Below are 16,098 nucleotides of genomic sequence, written 5' to 3' on the forward strand. Positions count from 1 at the left end.
TAAGATAATAGGTCTGTGTGAGCTTCAAGCTTGCATACTTCCTCCTCTAGTGCAGCCAGCAGGAATTTACAAGCTTTCCTTCTACTTCAGATGACTTGCAATTTAAAGTAACTGGCTATGATCTGTTTGAAGAATATTCATTATCAGGTGGACAAGAAATGTACTAAATAAATAAATGTCCAAACTGGACAAACTGTGGCTAGTTTTAACTATTGAAACAAATCAACTTCAAACACATATGAAGGTGGTTTGTTTCACCTAAGAGAAATTAAAATTAATAACAGTTTAGCATTCAGATGCAATGTGTGTGGATATAATCACAAGCAAAAGCTTCTGATCTCCTCCTTATGGCTATGCTGGAAAGTGAAGGGAAGTACATGAGCCTGAAACGTGCATATAATGATAACCACCACTAACAAGTCCAGACTGGAGCTATGGATCCATTTACATCCAAGAGGAAACCACACTTTCATGCCACAAAAACCATAAGCTTCAGTCAGGCTTGCCCACTTTTCCATGTGAAGAGGTGGTGCAAGTCAGGCTTGTTCTCTTCCTTGTCTGATGTTTGCCAAATCTTGTTCTTGAACCAGAGGAGGAAAGTGAAATCTTTTGCTTTTGGGTGCTCCATGAGAACCCAGGTTGGTTTAAACTATGGTTTGAGAACAAGCTAGGATGTGAAGGCAAATCTGTAACACTTTCACACATTCCAATTAACCAATTAACCAGTGAAGGGGCTCTTTGTCACTGGATGTCTTCCAGGAAGTGTTATAAGCTCTCTTTTGAGGAAGCTCTAGCTCTGGATTTGGACTAGATACCCTGCAAGGCCACCTGCCATAGAATCCATGATTCTGTGTAATATCACCCCTGGTTTCTGTCAGCAACAGTGGTCACTTATGAATCTTCAAAAAGGAGGATAAAGAAACATGCTGATTTGCATAAAGTTTGCATATCCCCATTTTATAGCTATAGATACTGATTTAGGAAGTAGTATTATAATTTAAATAGAAATGCAGTTCATCTCATCATAGAGCGCATCACTGTGACCAGCTGACCTGTTCAGACTGCTGTCCAGAGACTAACTATTAATGGTTCTTTATCTCCAGTCAGACTTGGACTGGAGAGCACTTGAAATAAATAAAGATTGCCTTCAAATACAGGAGAGTCTTTTGGAAAAAAAAAAAAAAGGACAGATGACTACTCTTTCAGAAGTGGCTGAAAGAAGCAGAAAACCATGAAAGAGTCAAGGTTTCAAGAGTCACTGGTCAACCTTGGGTCACACCAGTTTTTGTTCCTAGATATTACCTTGCAGAAACCCAAGATAGCTGCCTATACAGATGAGCAGATATGAAAAGCCAGTTCACTATTATGTACAACATTTTAAACTGAAACTTATGACTGTAGTATAGTGCAAATTAGTGGACTGATAATAACTGCTTTTGAGAAATTTTCATTATGTCAAAAAATTTTTTTGCTTGAATGGCCTCAAAGATGAAGAGATTGCTCACGAGCTGAATCAATGCGAACGAAGCCTACAAAAGGTTTAAGGACACCCTTGGCCACATACCCTTCTTGCCCTCCTTCCTCCAAACTAAATAGATAAAATACACAGTTAAGCACGCCTCATGTTTAACAATGTGTCTGTTAAGCACAGAGAAGAAAGAAAGATCTCCATGTAGATACGCCGGAAGAGGAAGAATGAATGGTGCCATCCCTCATGCACCAGCCTGCTTGGTTTCCATGCTAGCCACAGGCAAAAGGAAACCCCTTCCTCCATAGCAAGCACAGAATTGTCATAGGCTTGTGGAGGAAGGAGATCATTCCATCACTTTGCTGAGAACCTACTTGGCAGAAGGAATTTTTGTTACTAGCGTCATAAGAACTCCGAAAAAGCTAGTAGCCTGCTTCTCCATGTGGCTGTAGATGAAGGACCTGAATGGGGTACGGACAATACAAACAAGATGGACAGCAACCATGCCTGATGAACCAAGTTTGCTTTGCAAGACTTTCCAAAAGTATGCAGTGATGACCTTTTCTGGAAGGCCATTCCAAAATCACAGTGACCTATTAATGTGTATTAAATCCCTTACAAGGTAAAGACTGCTACTACCTTCAGAAATAGTAAGCAGAGGCTGGATGAACTTTAAAGGTTAAAGTGCTAACAAAACAACCCCAGAAACCACAAAATGAAGGGAAGTTAGCAAAAGCTTCACACCCACTCCATCCTGCTTTGAATATGGTGGAAATCTGACCAATTTTTGGTCTCACTTGAGAGAAACCACGTGCCAAGCAAATCTTGGCCAATATCAGAGTCAAATCAGCTCATGTGACTGGCATTCACATCAATACTATTGCAACTATTCTACAAAAGAAAATCTACATTCTTGTTTCCATTTTCATTCTTCCAAAGGTCACTTCACTTGACCTCATTGATAGAAAAACCAACCAACCAACCAACCAACCAACCAACCCACCCACCAACAGAGAAGGAGAAAGGAAATGGAGGTCTTTGATCTTGCTGGGACACAGTAGCCTTTGGGAGTTGCCCCCAAAAGCTGGCCCTGTAAGTTGTTAGACTGCAGTGAAGCAGGAAATGCAAAAATGCAGTGCTGAGCTCAGAGCTGGAACTGCAACTTCAAGAGGCCCTCCCTCTGTCCTTGCAACCTACATGGTTCTTTCTGTACTGGTTGTAGTTCCAAACTTGGAAGACCAACTTGGAGCCAGCACTAGAGGGCATTCCAGGAGCCAAGGAGTGGATGATTGAGGTTGTGCTCAGATGCACTATATCCTGGTAAAGCCTCAGATTTTTCTCATCACAGGCAAGGGCAAAATACTTTGATGACCAAAACTGACCAAGTGTTTTGTGGAATAGGAAAAGTATGGAAGTGACCTTAACTTCCATAGTCCTCCTATCCTTGATTGGATGTCCACAATCCTCCAAATTTGGAGGAGCATGGGCAGCCACATTAGATTGCATGGCCCATTTACAAAGATTGAAGCCATGTCTCACAATTTCAGAAGTCTCTCCTTTCCCATTTATTGAAGTATAAAATATTTTGTTTAAATGTGTTGGATCCAGGCTAAGTCAGTTGCACTTATGTCCAACAGAAATCTGTGTGTAAACTCAGCCATAAATTAAGTGTAACTGATTCCACTGGGGCCTAAGTGCTACTTTATCTGGAGCGAACCCAATTTCTTTCATGACTCTTCATCAGAAAAAGCAGTGCAGACCCAAGCCATGTTGCTGCCTGAAGCAGAAACTAAACAGCGCCCTGCCACAACCCACATCGCAATGCGTTGGGTCAGAAAAATTCATTCACCAAGACCCTTATCCATGTGATCTTCCTAGTTGCCATCACAGCTTGACCTACATACATGTTTGAGAATATGAGTATAACACCAGTTTTACTTACGGTACACTTAGTTTTGGAAACTTCTGAAGATCATTGTCAGACATGTTCTGAAAGAGAAATGCACTGTGTCTTATAATGGTATCTGCACAACAGGTTTGGTTTGTAAATAGCCATTTTTGAAGCAATCGTGTAACAGTGGTTATTTCAAACTTAGCTGCTTGCTTAAACGTGACCAGTGCAGGACTGTTCAGGTTGATGACAGGACCCCACAACAAGCTACAGTCACTTTTCCACATCATTCCCTCATCTTGCTTCCCTTTGAGATCAAAAGAAATAGTTACCTTTTAAAAAGAGAAGTTTATTGAAAACCTACCAGAAATCTTTGCCCAGTTATGCCGTGCTTCTTGACAACTTTCTCACAATCCTTGAAGTTTAACTACAGAAGAAAAGAGACACCATTTGGTTACATGGAGAAGCATTTAGGAAACATTTTGTCGTAAGTTGCAGCATATGCTATTTCATAGTCTGAAAATGCTCTGAACTGAACTTTCATAACTGATTTCTAGGATGAACACAAGCAAGACTCACTAATTGGCCTACTTCCCTGGAAGCATGTACAGGATTGCAACCAGCAACAATCATTCGAGCTCACCAGTATTAGTGCAACTTCATTTCAAAGCTCAGTTGGGCTTACTTCTGTTTTCATTTGCAACCTATTTTCTAGTTCATTTGAATGGGGAAAGTATACATTTCAAATGGGAAAAATGAGCATTTTCTTCTCATTGTCTAAAGTGTGAAAATGTATTGTTAAAACAAATACACAAACACATGCATTTCAAAGCACAGGTTTCGGTTTTTGTAAATGTACATTTTTTTCCGACAGAATATGCAGAAGTGCATTAAAACATCACAGGACTACAGTGTGCAGAAAAACTAGATGTGCAAACTTTTTCTAACCAAAGTGTGTTCACATTTGGAATTGTGACAAAATTCTCATGCACTTTATTTTGGAGGCTATTCTATTATCACTTGCCTTAGATATTTTAACCAGGCTGGCATTAACAGAGCTCTATAATGAACCAAGACACAATTCTTCAAAGCTTTTATCCTCTGGTAGAAAAAAAGTAAAATCTTGGTTTATTTGCAACAGAGATTATGCAAATCAAGGTGCCAAACTCAAGGTACCATGAGAGAAGACCAGTAATGAATTGGCTTTTTTGCCTGTTCACATTATCCTTTATGTAGTAAGTTTTAATCCTGCAAAATACAGATGTTTACAAAGTATAAAGCAATCAAAAATCTCCCTTCTCCCCATGCAAATGAATCCTACCTTCAGAGAATAAATCTGTTCCTTACTGTCTGGCCCTATTTACATGGCTTTTTAAAAAACAGCCTAAATGATACAGTTAATCACTGGTGTGATTAAAGGGAGCCTGCCTCATGATTTTGTAGGCTTAAATAAAGCAAGTCTTGATATCTATTGTGTCTGAAATGACTGGCCTCTAACTGGAGCATTGGTCTTGCAGTTTGTAGAACATGTTTGCCTTCTCTGAGGATAAAATGTATTCTGAGGCAGTACAAATTCATAAATGGAACATGGCAACTTACTCTCTCTTTCAGAGAAAATTGGTTTGTTTGGCTGAGATATACAAAAGATAGAGCAAGCATCTACTAAGTTCCCTTCTCACAAAGAATGACATTTTAGTATATGCCATGAATAATGTATAATTATGAGAAGAATACCAGCTACAATTTCTAGTGTTTTTCCATTTCTACCATTTCAGGAGTTAAGAACGTTAAAAAGCAATGCTGGATAAGACCAAAGGTCCTTCTGGTCCAGCACTCTGTATGCACAGTGGCAAACCAGCTGCCTACAGGATTCCTCAAGCTGGACGGGTGCAAGACCCTCCCCGGCCCAGTTTGCACTTCAGAAACTGAATGAATTCTTCCAGCAGGTTCTTGATCTCTAAGCTACCTTGAAAAACTGTGCTGTAATGCAAAGGACAGTCAATGCAAAATAGGTTGTAATCAGAATGTAGGCTAAATGGACTACCCCAGGGAAAATATGGAATCAAAATTCACAAAAGAGTATTGCTATCATTTACACCTATGCCATGGAAGGGCAAGAAGGCAAACTTCTCTTGATTATTTCAATGGACAGGCAGAGGCATGTTCCTTCAAATATTCTAATCCTAAACCAAAATGTCATTAGAGCATCTGGGACATGAACAAGAAATGAACCATGAGCAACTGAGACTAAACAGCAAAGGACTTTCAAATCTAAGTCAGGCATTTAGGTCAGGGGGCTAAATATGGTCTTCTGGAGTTCTCTAGATGTTCCATCCCTTTTCCTGGCCCTGCCTTTTCCCAGAGCAATGCTATGTTCATGCTTTCCTGGCATTTGTGCAGTTTTGTCCCCACTCTAGAGACTTGAAATGCCCCTCTTACTGCTTAAGGCTGACTGTAAGACCATTAATCTAAAACATGCCACTATGTTTTGTACTTTGGTCCTGGCCCTTTTGCCTTTGGCCTTGCTCACCTCTAGAATGTGGCTTCCAAGACTCTCTCTTCTGTGGAATTGGATCTGAAAGAGGTTGACACCCTTGATCTTTGTCATAGACCCCCAAACACAATTTGGCTACACCATTATGTACCACTCACAGGATCCAAAACCTTTTTGAAGTCAGGCCTTATGGAATGCACAGTCCAACCTGGGCATGACCTAGGACTTATGCATCACCAGGGAAAAGGACAGAGGTCACACACTCGCCCACAATCTGCATAAATTAATTTGTATGCATAGGTGAAAATTTAGATATATTTCATCTCTTGTATAGTTCTTGGCATAGATCATCTATCAGGGCAGCCTAAGCAGTTTCAGTCCCCAAGCCAGATTAGAAACCTCAAAGGGATAAAGTTAATAAATATCAAGGACCCTTGCAGCTGAGTTGATGTTGTCCAAAATAACAAATTTGACACAAACTGGGCTTGCACAACAGGACAACCGATGAGTTGTTGTGTCATGCAGACACGTAGTGGGATGGTCAAGGTGCCTTATGCTTGACTTATAAACCACTCTGACCACCCATGGCTGGTAGGAGGAGTTGTTTCACTCACAATGAGTTCTTGTGTCACTGCAACTTTGATGAAATAACCCATCATGGGTGGGGCCTAGTTGCTACAAAGCCCACCTGGCAAGAACGGCAAAACCTCTTGTGCCAGATGTAGATCACCATGTCACTAAACCTGCCACAGAGTGGGAGGGCCTAACCTCAGTCTGATTTAAGGCACTGGGCCTCCGCCTTTACCCAAACCAGCCCTCCACGAATGCTGCTAGCCCACTCTTTGTGATTGATGTTAGCCTGGATTGAGAAGCGGCGGATGCAGTCCCACACCTCCACTTGGGCTGCGGGTGTAAGGTGTGAAGAAAATCCCTGTTGGAAGTCCCCTGCCTTCACAAGGAATAGATGGCATGCTGCTTCTCTGCTTCTAGACAACGCAGCCTGCAAATGGTGGAGCACACATTATGGTGATCTCTGCAGAGATGCTACCAGGAATAGCCCCCTTCCATCAAGCAAACCCCACTGGGGATATTCTGTCCACCATTCATAATGTGATAGGCATGCAACCTCTTGCAAGAACTCATAAAGACCAGCAGAGTTATGGCCAAGAGGCATGGCAATTCATAAGCCAGGGTGGGAAGGGATTGTTCTCTATGCAGGGACTAGTTTTGGTGCCACACTGGTGGAAACTAAAGCATGCTTTAGCCTGGAGAAAAGTTGCACTGTTTGCAGTTAAAGCAAGGTGTGTGTGTGTGTGGGTGCACAGAGAGAGAGAGAGTTCTTTCATAAAGGAAATGCTTATTACTGGCTTGAAGTGAGCTGCTACTCAAGCCTGGTGTAACCCAAAATTATGCATCTAATTTTAGTTGTGAAAACACATTTTTTATGGCAACCTCAAATAGTTCTGTACTTTACATTCAAACCTTAGACATAGTTGGGCAGGAATCGTGCAGGAACCTAAGTCTGCTGTAGCAGGGCTATGTAGGTGTGTGTCTACTTAAAAAATACGTGCAGGTGAAGTCAGGCTGCCTTTACTTGGCCTAAGCCCCCACCCCTAAACAAAGTCATCTTGCATCCCTTAGAATGCATTGGAATAAGAATCTCAGAAGCGTCTTCCTGATGCCCCACCCCCCTCCAGCTATGGATTAGTATTTTATGACCCCAAAGTTGCTTTTCTGCCTGACTGTTTGTAGGGGATTATGCACATGGGGATTTTGCATGTATGAACCATACATAGCTTAGTGGCAGACCACCCACTTCGCATGCAGAAGGTCCTGGGGTCAGCTTCTCCAGCATCTCCAACAAAGGAAACCAATTATTAACAGGTGAGAGGAAATACCCTTTTCTGCATGAGATCTTGGAGAGCTGCTGCCTGTCAGAGCAGACAACTCTGGACTCAGTGGGCCATGGTCTGTGTCTTATTTTTGTATGTCTCACCAAAGGCAGTCACATGACTGGCAGCACTGTTTATAGGCCTACTCAGAACCAGACTAGACATGTTTCAAATTTTCTAAGGCTGAATGGCATAGAAGACAAACAATTGTGTTGCATGCTGTGAGGGCATTGTAAGATTTTTATATATGTTCTATTTCTTTTTAAGTGCACGAGAAAATCTTAGTGGAAAAAAAGCTCTACAAAGTCAATGCAAGGGAGTTTATAGGGAAATATACAGAAATACAGTTTTCGTTTTAAAATATATTTAAGAAAGGAGGGGTTTTGCCCATCACATGATTTTTTCAAAGGGTTTAATAGCTTGGTTTTGTGTATTTTGTTTAAGATGTACTGAATGGCAGCAAGGGTAGCTTGTGCCACTGCAGAACTTTCACACTCATTTTCTTATCTCCTTGATAAATTGTCTGGGGATACTGTAAGGCAGAACAAGACAAACTGAATCTGTCAGGCCCGCAAAGTCCCATGTAATGCAGCCTTCTATATTTCCTCCATCACCGCTGGAATTAGACCAGGGCCTAAAGAAGCCTTACTGGGCCATGAGGCTTCATGCCTCCCTGTCAGTGAAGTCTGTTCATGGGAAGGAGCCATGCCATGGGCTGCCCTGAAATGCGAAGAAGCAGAGCCAGCTTGGCCAAGCAGCCAAATGAAGTTTCACCATGTTGGCCTCAGCAGGAAGAGGATGCAGCTCATGCATTCTGCTTCAGGCAGAGAATGTTTTGGGCTGGTATTGTTAAGATGTAATACAATGGCGGTGTTGAATAACGAAGCAGTTGGGCCTAGTGTAATCCATGGCTGTAAAGCCCGCTGCCCTGGCCTAGGCCAAAAGCCCTCTCCTTAGCCTTCAGAGGCCAGACTTGCTTGCCAAGTTATGTGTGCCACCATTTGGTTATGGGAATGGTGGAATGAGAAATCTGTGTTATGCAAGATGCAAAAGTCCCATTAGACATTAGGACATTTGCAAAAACAAAAAATGAAACCCAGTTCTGTTGAGGGAAAATGTTAGGGAAGCACTGAATATGCAAGAATGCCAAGTTCCCACCATTAACCGCACAGAAGTGGAATTGCGTTCTCTTCCTTGCGTGCACTTTTTTTTCTTTTTGGTGAGGGGTGGGGAATAACTGTAACCAAACACTGAAACAAAAGCATTTCCCAGCAGTAACTCTCTTCTTATTTCATTCCTGTGGCTCTTGTGAGACCTGGGAAATCTTGAAGGGGAACATTCTCCCGGTGCTGAGTACACCCAGTAGAAACAAGGAAGGGGTATTGTTGGTATATATCAGATGGTATCAGGTGGCAGTGATGTACAGCGGATAGTTTGTCTTGCTAATCAAAACCACTTTGCTCAGGGCAATCACCACACTAGTCTGTTTCTGCCCATTGTGTAGAGATTACAAATCCTCAGGAGTATTCTTAGGCTGAAGTCCATCTTTCTGTACCTCAATAGCTCTAGAAGGGAAGGTTCATGTTCTTTGCTTTCGTGTCCCCCATTCTGAGCCCTCATATAACTCTAAAGCCAGCTAAGCCTAAGCAATTCTTCCCCACTCCAGAGGAGCTGCAGCCTAATTATACACAATTCAACATGAAGCCCCTGATGCTGTGAGCTTCCTTATGAGGCCCTTTGCAAAGAAACAGCCCCTCAGTCCCATCCTCTTCTTGTTCCTACTGGGGTTCCAGAATGTGTTCCTACTTTTCTATCATGACATTAGCCAAACTATAAGAGAAATGATTTACTTCCATGGTAACCACTTAGTCTGAAATGGGCATCAAAGGTGCATAGGAGTGTGCCTTAGTTCATGCAGCTTTACTCAGAATCTAGGTGCTGGGGTGACCTGCTGGTTGCAATCTACTGCCATCTATTTTCTCAGGTCTGATTTGCGCCCATTATTATTTTTAAGTGCAGCTGCAGTGCCAGCCTATTCAGTGTGAACTGGCACAGTGCTATTGAGAGTCTTTAATGCCACTGTCCCTTTAATTCATTACTTCCTTCCCAGCCATATCATTACTAAAACATCCCTTTCATTGCCCATTTTATGTTTCCTGGTTACTAATTGCTTCCATTTTGCAATCAGAGTAATTATTTATCGTTGTTTTTTTTTTAAAAATGATGAGAATTGGGTAATTGCACAATTTCAACCATTTCCTTTCCTTGTTTTGTTGTAGCAATTGGGTCCTCTGTGTGAGCATGAGAAGCAGTGATTGCTTGCAGCCACTTATTCTTTTTCCTATGTAGGGGTGGATAACTTGTACTCCTCTCCCAAATTTTTGGTCTTCAGCTTTCTTCATTAGCTATGAACTCTAGAGCTGATGAAACCTGAAAGCCAAAACATTCAGAGGAGCTTAATTGCCCATCCGAGTTCAGCTAAACGGACTTAAACTAACAATAATAGCATCAAGTGTAAGGACATTTCAGTGGAGATCAAGGTCAAGATGATCTGCTTTATTGTATTTCCCATCAGTATGTATATATGCTTGGATGCTTCACTGGACAGTGAAGAAAGCGGACAAGAAGAAAATTGATGCATTTGAAACATGGCACTGGAGAAGAGCTTTGTGCATACCCTGAACTGACAGAAAGGCAAACAAGAGGATCCTAGATCAGATCAAATCAGAACTTTCCGTGGCAGCAAAAATGTGGAAACTGACTCTTGTCAGCCTAATGCAGCAACAGCAGATTTCTGAGTATAAATTGAAACTGCTATACTTCAGATACAGTATGAGAAAGCAAGACTCCCTGGAGAAAACAGTCATGCTACAGAATGTTGAAGGTAGAAGAAGGAAATGGATGACCAGTTATTAGAAGGATCAACTCCTTAGGGGAAGTCACAGTCTTGTGTTTACAAGAGTTGAACAGGGCAGAGAAAAACAAGGCATTATGGAGGGCTTTCATTCATAAAATCAGCCTCAACTGGAGGTGTCTTTCACAGCATATATCAATAACAAAACAGATACTGCAGCACCTGTGCATATATAGTCATGAAATTTTCTGAACATGATCACTTTGGAAAGTACAATGATATGATTTTTGGAATGTGTTGACTAAAATTAAAGAGGGTTTTTTTGTTTTTTGTTTTTTTGCATGATAGGGACACAAATATTTTGCAACGTAGGTTTCCAGCATTTTAGTGTTGCCATCCTGTAAACAGAAATGCAGATTGCTTTTCCTGTAGACTTCACAGGCCACTCTGAGCAGTAGCTTTCTCACTCTCACTTAAAATAGAATCAGTTTTTAATGACAAACTGAAAAGTACATGTTGGTACAGTCTTGTTCTTTGTCTTGAATTGATGGGGCACTGCCTCTCAAGCTACTTTGCCTAAAGTATTCTACAAAGGTACCTGTGACTGACCAGAATTCTTATGTATTGTAACATTTATTTAGCTCCAGCAGTGTGCTAAGGTCTGAAATACCATTGTCCTTTACCAGAGAGTTTTCAAATTAATATTTGATAGGCAGGTCAGGGATGGGATGAGAGTATCTCAGATCTCAAAGTATAGCATACAACTTCTGGCATACAAGGGCTTTTCCTGAAATTCAGGAACTTCCCCATCCTTCTGTCCTCCCCTCACCCTATGTGCCAGGCTATTCTGGGAACCTCATTAGCATACTTTCGGGGAAGACCAGGCAAGGGGAAAGGACATGGAGGGAAAGCCCATTTTATGGCTCCATTTTCATTCACAAAGCTGGGACACCAAGCCAATGAAGCAGAGCAGTGGGGTTCATTTGAAGCAGGAGACTGTCCTTAGGAAAATAGTTTCTAACAGCAAAGAGCCTTGGGTTTTCTTTAAAGGTAACAAGTTTATCATGGCGTAAGATTTCATGGATATTGTCCATATTATCAAGTGCATGAAGTTTACCTCCGGTGAGGATGGTAGCCCCTGTAAACAAATACTGCGATAAATGTATGATAAATGTGTTAGCGGTAGAGGTGGCACAAGTCTCTCTCTCATTCTCTCTCTCTCTCGTTGTGGCAGACAAACATGGTTGTTCTAACACATTTGGTACTACATTCAAAGGAACAGCTAACAGAAATGGCTTCCCAAAGACTCTTCTAAAGTTTTGATATTGAACAATACAGTAGGTTAAACATGAAACATAAATGGCTTTTTCAACACTAAGTTGGAACACTTGAACTGAAATGTAGCTTACCCTCCTGAAGTAGTCAGCCAAGTCCTCTGGGGACCAGCGAGACACTTCCGAGCGATAGGGAGTATTTCGTGAATCCATGTCTCTTCTTGTGTAGCCAGTTATAAAACTGTGGGTTCCAATCTTTCCAGTGCCCCAGCTGCTGGACTCACAACCAGTAGCAACCAGTAGTAAATCTACTTAATTCCCAGAGTTTGACTTTCTTCAGTACTGTGCTGCAAATAAACTGAAGACAGCAACAGCTTCCGGTGGTGAGCTCTTCTTTCTCAGAAAACCTGTCAGCTCGTTAGTCAGCTTCACCACTTCCTTCTTCTGAACCTACATATGTAAACAAGGAAACACGGTGGCTCTTTTCCACAGCTGCAAATGGAGGGATGAAAAGGAAGAGGTAGAAGTAATATAACCAGGTAAAGCTCTTTTTATTCAGTTGTCCACACCTCTAAAGGGTGGTTTACATATACAAAAGAATGTGATAAAATAATCTTGAGATTTGGGATGGCCCTGTGTCACCAGATTGCAGCTGGGGATCATATGTTTTAATGCTCTACCAGGAAGGAAGGAAGGAAGGCTTCCCAGGAAGTAGAAATGATGATGATGATGATGATGATGATGATGATGATGATGATGACAATGATGATAGGTATTATTACGTTTGTAGCCTGCTTTCTTTCGATAGATTTAAGACAATTCACAATACAATGTGATAAAACAACCATGCACAGGCATGCCAAATGAAAGGTAGCTGAGGCACTGCAACAGATAAACTTGGCCATAAGAGCTCAGTCAAAAGTGTTCACCTCTTTCCTAAATAGTACCATTCCCAGACCATGGGATTTCTATGGACTGTGATTTTTGGAAAACAGGAGCCAACAGAGAAAAGGCTTTGTTTCCCTTGTACAGCAAGACAACTTTGCTCAAAGAGGGCATGTACAGAGCCAGTGTTGCTTCCTGGTTTTTGAAGGCCCTTGGGTAAGACACCCTCAAGGGCCTTCTCCCTCTAGGAATCTGCCTTCTCATCACCATTGTGATCAGTTCCTTTTGCTACCCATTTCCTTGCACATCATTAGCATCACTTACTTACTTACTTAGCAGGCAGAGAGACAGCGAGAGGGCAGGCAGTAGCTGCTAGTGCTTCTCATCACCACTGCAGTGTGGGCCAAAGTGAGAGGCAGGTGAAGAGGAGCAGCAACTGCAGAGACTCATTGTCAGTGGCCCCCGGCTGGGACATGGGGCCTTGGCACTTCTCTGAGCCTCTCAGCAGAATGCAATAAGTGCACAGATTCAATTAGGAGGGTGCATTCCCTATGGCAGACAGAATTAAATTGATGATTCAGCCAAGATATGCACAATTTGCTATTTCCATTTCTTTACTGTTGGCATCTCCTTCATGGATCACTGCCTTGTCGTGGCGAAGGGGCTTGCGTAGCTCAATGAAGCTATGAGCTATGCCATGCGGGGCCACCCAAGACAGACAGGTCATAGCAGAGAGCTCTGACAAAACATGATCCACTGGAGAAGGAAATGGCAACCCACTCCAGTATCTTTGCCATGAAAACCCCATGAACAGTACCAAAAGGCAAAAAGATATGACGCTGGAAGATAAGCCCCTCAGGTCGGAAGGTGTCCAATATGGTACTGCGGAAGAGCAGAGGGCTAGTACTAGTAGCGCCAGAAAGAATGAAGCGACTGGGTCAAAGCCGAAAGGACACTCAGTTGCAGATGTATCTGGTGGTGAAAGGAGAGTCCGATGCTGCAAAGATCTATACTCCATAGGAACCTGGAATGTAAGATCCATGAATCAAGGCAAGCTGGATGTGGTCAAATGAGATGACAAGACTGAACATCGACATCTTAGGAATCAGTGAACTAAACTGGACAGGAATGGGTGAATTTAATTCATATGACCATCAGGTATACTACTGCAGGCAAGAATCCCTCAGAAGAAATGGAGTAGCCTTCATAGTCAATAAAAGAGTAGGAAAAGCAGTACTGGGATACAATTTCCAAAATGACAGAATGATCTCAGTTCGAATCCAAGGCAAACCATTCAACATCACAATAGTCCAAGTCTATGCCCCAACCACTGGTGCTGAAGAGGCTGAAGTTGACCGGTTCTATGAAGGCCTACAACACCTTCTAGAATTAACACCAAAAAATGATGTCCTTATCATCATGGGGGATTGGAATGCTAAAGTAGGAATCCAAAAGATAACTGGAATAACAGGCAAGTTTGGCCTTGGAATACAAAATGAAGCAGGGCACAGGCTGGTAGAATTTTGTCAAGAGAATACGATGGTCATAGCAAACACTCTTTTCCAACAACCCAAGAGATGACTCTACACATGGACATCACCAAACGGTCAACATAGATATCAGACTGACTGTGTGCTCTGCAGCCAAAGATGGAGAAGCTTTATACAGTCAGTAAAAACTAGACCAGGAGCTGACTGTGGCTCAGATCATGAGCTTCTTGTTGCAAAATTTAGGCTTAAATTGAAGTAGGAAAAAGCATTAGGCCACTCAGATACGACCTAAATCATATCCCTGATGAATATACAGTAGAGGTGACAAATAGATTTAAGGAATTAGATCTAATAGACAGAGTGCCTGAAGAACTATGGATGGAGGTTCGCAACATTGTACAAGAGATAGCAACTAAAACCATCCCAAAGAAAAAGAAATGCAAGAAAGCAAAATGGCTGTCTGAGGAAGCTTTACAAATAGCTGAGGAAAGAAGGGAAGTGAAAGGCAAGGGAGAAAGAGAAAGATACACCCAACTGAATGCAGAATTCCAGAGAATAGCTAGAAGAGATAAGAATGCCTTCTTAAATGAACAGTGCAAAGAAATAGAAGAAAAGAATAGAATAGGGAGGACCAGAGATCTCTTCAAGAAAATTGGAGATATGAAGGGAATGTTTCATGCAAAGATGGGCATGATAAAGGACCAAAATGGCAGGGACCTAACAGAGGCAGAAGAGTTTAAGAAGAGGTGGCAAGATTACACAGAAGAACTATACAAGAAAGAGCTTAACATCCCTGATAACCACGATGGGGTGGTCACTGACCTCGAGCCAGACATCCTGGAATGTGAAGTCAAATGGGCCTTAGGAAGTCTGAGCAACAACAAAGCTAGTGGAGGTGACAGTATTCCAGCTCAGCTATTCAAAATCTTAAAAGACGATGTAGTAAAAGTGCTACACTCAATATGCCGGCAAATTTGAAAAACTCAGCAGTGGCCACAGGATTGGAAAAGGTCAGTTTACATTCCGATCCCAAAGAAGGGTAATGCCAAAGAATGTTCAAACTACCGCACCATTGCTCTCATTTCACATGCTAGCAAAGGTATGCTCAAAATCCTACAACCTAGGCTCCAGCAGTATGTGGACCAAGAACTACCACAAGTACAGGCAGGATTTCGAAGAGGGAGAGGAACTAGAGATCAAATTGCCAACATACGCTGAATCATGGAGAAAGCTAGGGAGTTCCAGAAAAAATCTACTTCTGCTTCATTGACTATGCTAAAGCCTTTGATTGTGGGGATCACAACAAACTGTGGCAAGTTCTTAAAGAGATGGGAGTACCAGACATCTTATTTGTTTCTTGAGAAACCTATATGCGGGTCAAGAAGCAACAGTGAGAACTGGACACTGAACCACTGATTGGTTCAACATTGAGGAAGGATTTTGGCAAGGCTGTATACTGTTGCCTTGCCTATTTAACTTATATGCAGAGCACATCATGAGAAAGGCGGGGCTAGATGAATCGCCAGTTGGAATTAAGATTGCTGGGAGAAATATCAACAGCCTCAGATATGCAGATGATACCACTCTAATGACAGAAAGTAAAGAGGAACTAAAGAGCCTCTTGATGCGGGTGAAGGAAGAGAGTGCAAAAGTTGACTTGAAACTCAACATTAAAAAAACTAAGTTCATGGCATCCAGTCCTCTCACTTCTTGGCAAATAGATGGGGAAGAAATGGAGGTAGTGACAGATTTTATTTTCCTGGGCTCCAAGATCACCGCAGATGGGGACTGCAGCCAAGAAATTAAAAGACGCTTGTTCCTGGGGAGGAAAGCTATGGCAAATCTAGACA

General features: G+C 42.0%; 1 protein-coding gene across 3 annotated transcripts in view; it reads right to left on the minus strand.

Annotated features, from left to right (window-relative positions):
* The window catches only part of LCP2 (lymphocyte cytosolic protein 2), an 80,695-nt gene that overhangs the window by 42,674 nt on the left and 21,923 nt on the right, over nt 1-16,098 (minus strand). For 2 of the 3 annotated variants that reach the window (XM_044453879.1, XM_044453877.1), the window contains exons 1-3: nt 12,009-12,235; nt 3,724-3,786; nt 3,411-3,457 (exon numbers count right to left, since the gene is read on the minus strand). In XM_044453879.1, coding sequence (XP_044309814.1) covers nt 3,411-3,457; nt 3,724-3,786; nt 12,009-12,086 — 188 coding nt within the window. In that variant the 5' untranslated portion in view covers nt 12,087-12,235. Of the gene's footprint in view, nt 1-3,410; nt 3,458-3,723; nt 3,787-12,008; nt 12,236-16,098 lie in introns of those variants that run through there. The other variant, XM_044453878.1, reaches the window with a different exon arrangement.

The sequence above is a fragment of the Varanus komodoensis genome, unplaced genomic scaffold, assembly GCF_004798865.1.
Source record: "Varanus komodoensis strain SLA01 unplaced genomic scaffold, ASM479886v1 scaffold7_1, whole genome shotgun sequence".
Classification (NCBI taxonomy): domain Eukaryota; kingdom Metazoa; phylum Chordata; class Lepidosauria; order Squamata; family Varanidae; genus Varanus; species Varanus komodoensis.